The sequence below is a fragment of the Babylonia areolata genome, chromosome 18 (assembly GCF_041734735.1).
Source record: "Babylonia areolata isolate BAREFJ2019XMU chromosome 18, ASM4173473v1, whole genome shotgun sequence".
Classification (NCBI taxonomy): domain Eukaryota; kingdom Metazoa; phylum Mollusca; class Gastropoda; order Neogastropoda; family Buccinidae; genus Babylonia; species Babylonia areolata.
The window spans coordinates 21,531,837-21,541,836 of NC_134893.1; the positions used below are offsets into that span (position 1 = coordinate 21,531,837).

At 46.5% G+C, this 10,000-nt stretch overlaps 1 protein-coding gene across 3 annotated transcripts in view; it reads right to left on the bottom strand.

Moving 5' to 3' along the window:
• The window catches only part of LOC143292561 (uncharacterized), a 65,875-nt gene that overhangs the window by 17,024 nt on the left and 38,851 nt on the right, over positions 1–10,000 (bottom strand). For all 3 annotated transcript variants that reach the window (XM_076602974.1, XM_076602975.1, XM_076602976.1), the window contains 4 exons: positions 9,205–9,299; positions 5,451–5,731; positions 2,349–2,623; positions 983–1,150 (listed from right to left, as the gene is read on the bottom strand). In XM_076602974.1, the coding sequence (XP_076459089.1) occupies positions 983–1,150; positions 2,349–2,623; positions 5,451–5,731; positions 9,205–9,299 (819 nt within the window). The remainder of the gene's footprint in view (positions 1–982; positions 1,151–2,348; positions 2,624–5,450; positions 5,732–9,204; positions 9,300–10,000) is intronic.

A 10,000-nucleotide genomic window follows, 5' to 3' on the forward strand; every position in this document is an offset into this window, starting at 1 on the left:
CACACCACGACACGACACGACACGCCACATCACGACACACTACACAACACAGTGCGACATGACACAACACATCACGACATGCCACACCCCATCACGACACACCACACAACACAGTGCGACATGACACAACACATCACGACACGCCACACTACATCACGACACACCACACAACACAGTGCAACATGACACACTACATCACGACACGCCACGCCACATCACGACACACCACACAACACAGTGCGACATGACACACCACATTACGACACTGCACATCACGAGACACCACACAACACTATACGATACGACATGACACACCACATCACGACACTGCGCATCACGAGACACCACACAACACTATACGACATGAAACACCACATCACGACACGTCACACCACACAACACAATACGACATGACACACCACATCACGACACTGCACATCACGACGCACCGCACTGTTAACACGATACGATATGACATGACACACAACATCACGACACACAACACAACACGATACGACATGGCACACCACATCACACTACACATCACGACACACCACACAACATGATACATGACACACCACATCACGACACTACACATCACGACACACCATACAACACGATACGACATAACACACTACAACACGACACTACACATCACGACACACCGCACTGTTAACACGATACAATATGACACCACATCACGACACGACACGACACGACACACCATAACAAATCACACCACAACACACTACACAACACGATACGAAATGAAACACCACATCACGACACACGACACGACCAAACACGAAACGACACACCATAACAAATCATACCACGACACACCACCCAATAGGACATGACACACCACGTCACATCACAACACGACACGACACGGAATACCACACCATACCACACCACAACACAAAACGGCACAATACGACACACGCCACAACACAACACAACACAAGACGACCAGACTGACCAGCAGCACGGCGAAGTTGGTCAGGTGGTCACAGACACACACGTCCCTGCTCTCCTGGGACCTCAGGTAGCGGCAGCCCTCCGTAGACCACGCCCCCTGGCCCCCGGCCCCCGAGAAGTCCCAGAACACGCACGTGCTGTTGCCCGCGTGCCGCTCTCCGGCTAGCCTCTGTTGGTTTGGGGATTCACTAGAGTTAACGTGGGTTGGTGTGTGTGTGTGTGTGTGTGTGTGTGTGTGTGTGTGTGTGTGTGTGTGTGTGTGTGTGTGTGTGTGTGTGAGAGAGAGAGAGAGAGAGAGAGAGAGAGAGAGAGAGAGAGAGAGAGAGAACTAAACACAAGGTGTATTACACTGTCTGACATTCTTTACACAAGTGAGTTCCAAAAACAAAAGTACCATGTACCACAACAGGCAAGCACACGGTGATGATGTTGTAACTCTTCAAGTCGGCCACAATAAACCAACACATTGAAATACTTGCACCCCACCCCCCACCCCGCGAAAATAAAAATACTACTGACCACAATACGATGGTGACTAGTTACTCTTCAGGCTGGACACGATAAACCAGTACATTAAAAAATATAACCTCAAAAAACAAAACAAAAAAACAACAACAAAAAACAAACACACACACAAAAACACGTACCATTGACCACGACAAGCATGTTCATGGGGGTGACGTAACTTTTTAAATCGGCCACACTAAACTGATACATTAAAATATTTACACCCCCCACCCCCTCGCGAAAAACAGAATCAGGAAAAAAAAAAGAAAAAAAAAAGTACCACTGACCACGACAGGTGGTGAGGTTGCAACTCTTCAGATCGGACACAATAAACTAGTACGTTAAGATAAAACCTCCCCAACAAGTGCCACTGGCCACAAGTGGAGACATTGTAGCTCCTCAAGTCGGCTACAATAAACCAATACATAAAAAAATATATCATTTACACCCCATCCCCGGAAAAAAAAAAAAAAAGTACCATTGACAACGACAGGCAAATATACGGTGATGACGTTGTAACTCTTCAAGTCGGCCACAATAAACCAGTACATTAAAATAATATATTAATAACACGCCACCCGCCGCAAAAAAAAAAAAAAAAGAAAAAAAAAAACGAAAAAAAAAGTACCATTGACCACGACAGGCAAATACACGGAGGGGAAGTTGTAGGTCTTCAGGTCGGACTCAAACGAAAAAAAGAAAACCAAACAAATAAAAAGAAAAAAACACGAAAAAAGAACGAAAAAAATATTTTAAAAAAGAAAGAAAGAAAGAAAGAAGAAAGAAAGAAGAAGAAGAAGAAGAAGAAGAAGAAGAAGAAGAAGAAGAAGAAGAAGAAGAAGAAGAAAAAAGCCACTGACCACGACAGGCAAATACACAGTGGTGACGTTGTAACTCTTCAGGTCGACCACGGCCGTCCCTCCCACCGTGACCTTGGCGGCGATGACCTTGCTGTTGAGGACAGGGCCGCGGCGGGCGGTGGGGGTGGGGGTGGGGGTTTGCTGGGGGTTCGTGTGCCCCCGCCCCTGCCCCTCCCCACCTCCCTCCTCCCCCTCCGGCTCCAGTCGCCCGTGCTGGAAGAGAGCGGTGTCGGCGAACACGTTCATGGCCAGGCGAACCTCACTGTCCCGGTTGTCTGGGGGAGAGAGGAAACGCAGTTTGTGGTTCAGGTTCAGGTTCCTCAAGGAGGCATCATAGCGTTCGGACGAATCCATGATTATACGCTACACCGCCATCTACTAGGTTTGGGGGGAGGGCCGCCGTGGACTTGGAGGACCCTGCGGACGCTTCAGGGACACCTTGAGGACAGGCCTCGGGGCCTGTGATGTAGACATCGCTTCCTGGGGGACTGGTGCCCTTGGCCGCTGTCGCTGGGGGATGCTGTGCTCTGGTGGGTGGCGTGAGGACGTTTGGGGACAAGAGAATACTGGCCATTAAGGAGAAGCGTGAGCGAAGGAAGCGGGGCTCATCTTCTGGAGACGTTTTCCCTTGCAACACCTGTGGGAAGTGCTGCGCATCCAGAACCGGCCTCTTCTCCCATATGAGGACACACACCGACAGATAAGCCTGCCTGCCTACTCATCCGTCGGTCCGACGGGAGACTCCATCATCTTCACATCTGCTATGCAGACAAGACGTCTGCCTGACCAGCAGCATAACCGAACGCGCTAAGTCAGGCCTTGAGTGCATGCATAATTATTAGGTATATATAGGTGTTGACCGTTGATCAATTGTTTACCAAGAAAGGACTGATTCTGTGATAAATGTTCAATAAATGATATTGTTGATGAGTTTCTCTGTTTGTTGTTGTGCCTCCCCCGTCCCCACCACTTTGTTTTTTCTTTCTCTTTCTTTCTGACAGCATCAGAAAAAAAAGAAGTTTGCCTTCATAGATTATACCAGAACCCGACCAAACACCGTTAAACTCCACTTACTGTTTTCTGAAAGAAACAAATGAATGTTGTTAAAACTTAAAGCATTTGTCTCCACTTTTCGAGCTTGTTTCCAATGAAAGTTTGTACATTGGAAGGGAAACTAATTGTGTCTGTTGCGAGGGAAAATGATTGTTAGCTTGTATTTGTTTGTTCGCTCGTGTGGGTCTTTTGTTTTTGTGTACTTTTATGCATCGCCCTTTTGTTTAAATGGTGTGTCTAAAGGACGCTAAAGTATTATGTTTCTATGTCCCAAAGGGGCACATGGAAAAACATTCTTGCCTTGCTCTACCTTGCCTAGAAAATGAATGAATGAATGAGTCTTTATTTTCCAACGGCGGGGTATTAGTTCGCTGGCCGACTTAGTATCTGCCGTTCACACATGCATGATTTTATATATACCTACATGATATTGTTATATTCACCAGCCGCCGTGGCGAAGTGATTAGCGTCGCGGACTGACGGCTGGGAGGACGTGGGTTCGAATCCCAGCGGAGGTGGGTTTTTCGGCCCGTGGCCGGCTCCTACCCAGAGTTGAGTGTGCTGTGGGCTTAAATGGGGAGACTGGGACCACACAGTCGAGTGTCATCCACTTCAAGGATGCGTCTTTGGGTGTGTTGCTCTGATTACCTGACCAACACTGCAAGTGTCTGTATCTCTCGGGCTTGGTTAACGCCGGGATATCATTATGACAGGAAGCGTAGAGTACAGCCTTGCCACGCAGTCCCAAACCAAAATGGACCTCCATAGCAATATCGTCATCGTCATCGTCCTCCTCCTTCATCATCATCAATATAAACAAAACAGTCTCAGAGTCTGTGGCCTTTCATGCCCTGCTCTCATGATGACCTCAGTTTCGATATCCCTCCACTCCTGTGCTTGGCCAAGTCCTGTCAATGTCTTCAGTGTCGGCAAATTCATGCGGGGCTGTTGTTTGAGGGACGTGATGGCGGTCTCCACTCTGGGAGGGACGCTCACTCAGTCTGGCTCCGCGACTAAGCTATTATTGTCGTTAGTAGGGGGCTTAGTAGGTGGTGTCCTAAGTACGTTGAATCAGAACAGGCACCACTGAACACCACCGAAGTGACTCAGCAGCAGTGCAGGGTCTCTTCTGGTGTGTGGCCCCCTGCCGACCTAACATTGATGGTTCTCTGCGAACTGCCGACGATGGAACTGTGACAGACGAACCCGGGTGTGGTCGTGTATGGGGGAATCTAAATGAGCGGCGTGGGAGTAATGCCACTGAAATGGTGCAGATGATGGGGCAGCAAAAAAACAAAACAAAAAAAACAAAAAAACAAACAAACAAACAAAAAAAAACCCCTTTTTTTCTCAGAACATTTTCAAGAATAACGTAGAGTAAACCGCTTATATATTCCCGTTCAGAGAAAGTTCACGTGCTCTATACCAGCATTCGGTGGTTTATGGAAACAAGAACATTACAAATAGACACAGCGCTGAAAACGGGAATACGCTTTCCTACATGGTGGGGTAAAAACGATCATACACGTGAGAAAAACAAAAGCACAATCGTAGGCACCCACCCACACATACACACGCGCACTCACAGAAGCGTGCAAAACACACACACGTTCAAACACACACACACACACGTCTAACAGCACTGATTGTGAAAAAAAACGCTAAACTGCAGAACGAACGAACGAACACACACGGATGAACAACGCACAATGCAACAATTTGCAGTCTCACAGACATCAAGGCTCAAACCTGAACTGAAAAACTCACCTACGCAGGCCCCACCCTCCACACACACACACACACACACACACAACACACACACACACACACACACACACACACACACACACACACACAACACACACACACACACACACACACACACACACACACACACACTGACATATCATTTTATACGATAGGTTCCGCTCACAAACAAAAGGTAGGTACATCACTCGGTGGAATCACGCACGCGCATAATTACACACACACACACACACACACACACACACACACACACACACACACACACACACACACACACTGCACCTTCGACAAGACGACGGACGAAAGACCCCTGCAGCAGGATAGCAGCATCAGTGTCGGTGTGGGTAGGGGGATTGTCGGACAGAGACACCAAGTCCTGAGGGTCCAGTTCTGTCACCGGCTGCCCTCCGCTCAACTGCAGCTCCAGACCCACGATGATGTCACCGGTAACCCGGCTGAGGTTCCAGACTTCCAGGGCCGTGGTGTCCGCTACCACCCGCACGTGGCTGACGTCATCGTCCAGGGTGATCTTGTTTCCCAGTTCGTCGACGGCTCGCAGGATTCTGTGGTGACGTTCAAGGAAAGGTAGGTTTGGCTGGTGATGTTTCTACGATGGTTTTGTGAGGGTTGCCACTTTTATGTGTGTGTGTGTGGGGGGGGGGGAGGGGTGGGGGTGGAGGTGTGTGTGTGTGGGGGGGGGTTGGTGAGGAGGAGGGGGGCAGAGGTGGGGGATGTATGTTTGTGTGTGTGTGTGTGTGTGTGTGAGGAGGGGGTATCTTTGTGCACATGTATGCGTGTGTCCATGTATGTGTCAGTGTTGAATGTGTGTGTGTGTGTGTGTGTGTGTGTGTGTGTGTGTGTGTGTGTGTGTGTGTGTGTTGGTGGGAGTGTTAACGCTATTGTCAGTGTTTTTGTTATTGCTGTTTGAGAAGAAACTATGAATCCAATGTGAAGCCTCGGTGTCTTCAATGCAACATACCACTACAATCAACTGAAGTTTCACTTGCAGAAGACACTGGACAATGGTGAAACATCGGATTACATTGTGATGACACAGAGATTTCATATCCGCGATCGTCACGTTAAGGAAACAAAGTCTAATATGAGCTGGGTAACTAAAACGCAACATAAATAGGCTATAAAAATCAGAAGCAAGACCTTCACGACTAACGTGTGGTAACCACATAACCCCAACAAAGGAATCATAAAAAACAGCACTACAAGGTAGATCGTCTGGCAAAAGAACAAACACATTGATTGACAATGACTTTTGACCTTGAAATTTACACAAAAATAAAACAACAGCAAAATTCTATTCTGACTACTTATAAACACAGTCCATACCATGTTTGATGTAAAATCAAGGAAAAACATAAATTATATCATGCTTTAACCTTTTTGTGACCTCGTGACTTTACCATGTAACTTGTAGTGTAAACTTTGAACTTACCATGACCAATTATTTACCAAATTCAATTAAGATAGTGCAGGCTGCCTCTGTCTTGCACATAGAAACTTTCCCTACCAATACCACATGCCATTTCGAGACCTTGACCTCTGGTTTTGAATTTCTTTGTTGTACAAATATTGTACAAATGACCAGTCACAATGCCTAATTTGATTAAGACTGGATGTAAGATAATGTATCTATCAAACAATTTGTTTTTTTCTGTTTTGCCAAATAATGCCCTTGCCCACTGACATCTCATTTTACCTACAGTATCATCATAAAGCAGACGAATTCACAAAGTCCTATTCGTACCTACTATCTTACAAAGTTTGGTTCCAAAGCCACTTGCAGTGGCCAAGAAAATGTCGCCGTTGAATGACCACGGCACACAAAAACACAGACACACTCAGACACACTCACACGGACAAAGACAGACAGGCAGGCACACAGACAGACAGACACACACACACACACACACACACACACACACACACACACACACACACACACACACACACACACACACACACACACACACACACACACACACACACACACACACACACACACACACACACACACACACACACACACAGTCAACGGGTCATTACATAGAGCCACCTTATCTACTGCAGAAGGAAATGAGAAAGGATGAGAGACGGTAGAAATGACCGAGAAATGAAAGAAGAGGGAAGAAAAAAAAGGAAGGAAGGAAGGAAGGGAGGAGTAAAGAAGGAAGGAACGAACGAACGAAAGAAAGGAGGGAGGAAAGGAAGGAGGGAGAAAGAAAGAAAGGAAGGAAGGGAGGGAGTAGTAAAGAAGGAAGGCAGGCAGGATGGAAGGAAGGAACGAAAGAAAGAAGGAAGGAGGGAAAGAAAGGAGTGAGGAAGGAAATAAGGAAGGAAGGAAGGGAGGGAGGGAGGAACGAAAGAAAGAGGGAAGGAGGGAAAGAAAGGAGTGAGGAAGGAAATAAGGAAGGAAGGAAGGAAGGGAGGGAGGAACGAAAGAAAGAGGGAAGGAGGGAAAGAAAGGAGTGAGGAAGGAAATAAGGAAGGAAGGAAGGAAGGGAGGGAGGATCGAAAGAAAGAGGGAAGGAGGGAAAGAAAGGAGTGAGGAAGGAAATAAGGAAGGAAGGAAGGAAGGGAGGGAGGAACGAAAGAAAGAGGGAAGGAGGGAAAGAAAGGAGTGAGGAAGGAAATAAGGAAGGAAGGAAGGAAGGGAGGGAGGAACGAAAGAAAGAGGGAAGGAGGGAAAGAAAGGAATGAGGAAGGAAATAAGGAAGGAAGGAAAGAAGGAAAGGAGTAGTAAAGATGGAAGGAACGAACGAACGAAGGGAAGGAGGGAGGAAAGGAAGGAGGGAGAAAGAAAGAAAGGAAGGAAGGAAGGGAGGGAGGGAGGGAGTAGTAAAGATGGAAGGAACGAACAAACGAAGGGAAGGAGGGAGGAAAGGAAGGAGGGAGAAAGAAAGAAAGGAAGGAAGGGAGGGAGGGAGGGAGGGAGTAGTAAAGAAGGAAGGCAGGCAGGAAGGAAGAAAGGAATGAAAGAAAGAGTGAAGGAGGGAAAGAAAGGAGTGAGGAAGGAAATAAGGAATGAAGGAAGGAAAGAAGGAAAGGAGTAGTAAAGATGGAAGGAAGGAACAAACGAAGGGAAGGAGGGAGGAAAGGAAGGAGGGAGAAAGGAAGGAAGGGAGGGAGGGAGTAGTAAAGATGGAAGGAAGGAACGAACGAAGGGAAGGAGGGAGGAAAGGAAGGAGGGAGAAAGAAAGGAAGGAAGGAGGGAGGGAGGGAGGGAGTAGTAAAGAAGGAAGGCAGGCAGGAAGGAAGAAAGGAACGAAAGAAAGAGGGAAGGAGGGAAAGAAAGGAGTGAGGAAGGAAATAAGGAAGGAAGGAAGGAAGGGAGGGAGGAACGAAAGAAAGAGGGAAGGAGGGAAAGAAAGGAATGAGGAAGGAAATAAGGAATGAAGGAAGGAAAGAAGGAAAGGAGTAGTAAAGATGGAAGGAACGAACGAACGAAGGGAAGGAGGGAGGAAAGGAAGGAGGGAGAAAGAAAGGAAGGAAGGAAGGGAGGGAGGGAGTAGTAAAGAAGGAAGGCAGGCAGGAAGGAAGAAAGGAAAGAAAGAAAGAGGGAAGGAGGGAAAGAAAGGAATGAAGGAAGGAAAGAAGGAAGGAAGGAAGGAAGGGAGGGAAGGAGGAACGAAAGAAAGAGGGAAGGAGGGAAAGAAAGGAGTGAGGAAGGAAATAAGGAAGGAAGGAAGGAAGGGAGGAACGAAAGAAAGAGGGAAGGAGGGAAAGAAAGGAGTGAGGAAGGAAATAAGGAAGGAAGGAAGGGAGGGAGGAACGAAAGAAAGAGGGAAGGAGGGAAAGAAAGGAGTGAGGAAGGAAATAAGGAATGAAGGAACGAACGAAGGGAAGGAGGGAGGAAAGGAAGGAGGGAGAAAGAAAGAAAGGAAGGGAGGGAGGGAGGGAATAGTAAAGAAGGAAGGCAGGCAGGAAGGAATGAAGGAAGGAAAGAAAGAAGGAAGGAGGGAAAGAAAGGAGTGAGGAAGGAAATATGGAAGGATGAAAGCAAGGAAGGAAGATGCAGTACCGGTTAGTTGCGTTGCCCAGTTGGTTCGACCCTTCCAGAACAGTGCCGTTCACGCCGTTCGTAGCATCAACCACCTCCAGAATCCTCTGGACGGTCTGGTGACCAACCATTCAATTAGGAGATTGATTGATTGATTCATTGAATCTTTAATGGGTAAAGAATTAGGCACAGTAAAGGCCTTTTTACAATTCTGCCCATTTAACGACAAAAAAAATAAAGAACGAACGACACAAAACATAAAAATAAAGAAATAAACTGAAATAAAATAAAATAATAAGAACGACGAATAAGAATAGAAACTTGAATAGTCTATTAAAGGTAACAAAGCGATGAAAAACTGGAACAATTGGTACATTACATGTACATAGGTACTTACACACACACACACACACACACACACACAATTATAAAACAAGAAGAAGAAGAAGAAGAAGAAGAAGAAGAAGAAGAAGAAGAAGAAGAAGAAGAAGAAGAAGAAGAAGAAGAAGAAGAAGAAGAAGAACTTCCTACCAGCTCAAAGCGCTTCACACGAATACGGTAGACACAAATGACCACACACATACGTCTATCTATCTATCTATCTATCTATCTATCTACGTCTATCTATCTATCTATCTATCTATCTATCTACCAACCTGCCTACCTACCAACCAACCAACCAACCAGTTAATCAATCAATCAATTAATCAATCACTTTATTGTCTGAAACAGAGTGCAGAAATTCGCCCTAAGTACACACACGCGCGCGCGCGCGTGCGCGCACACGGAATATATAATTATCTGGATCCATAAAATA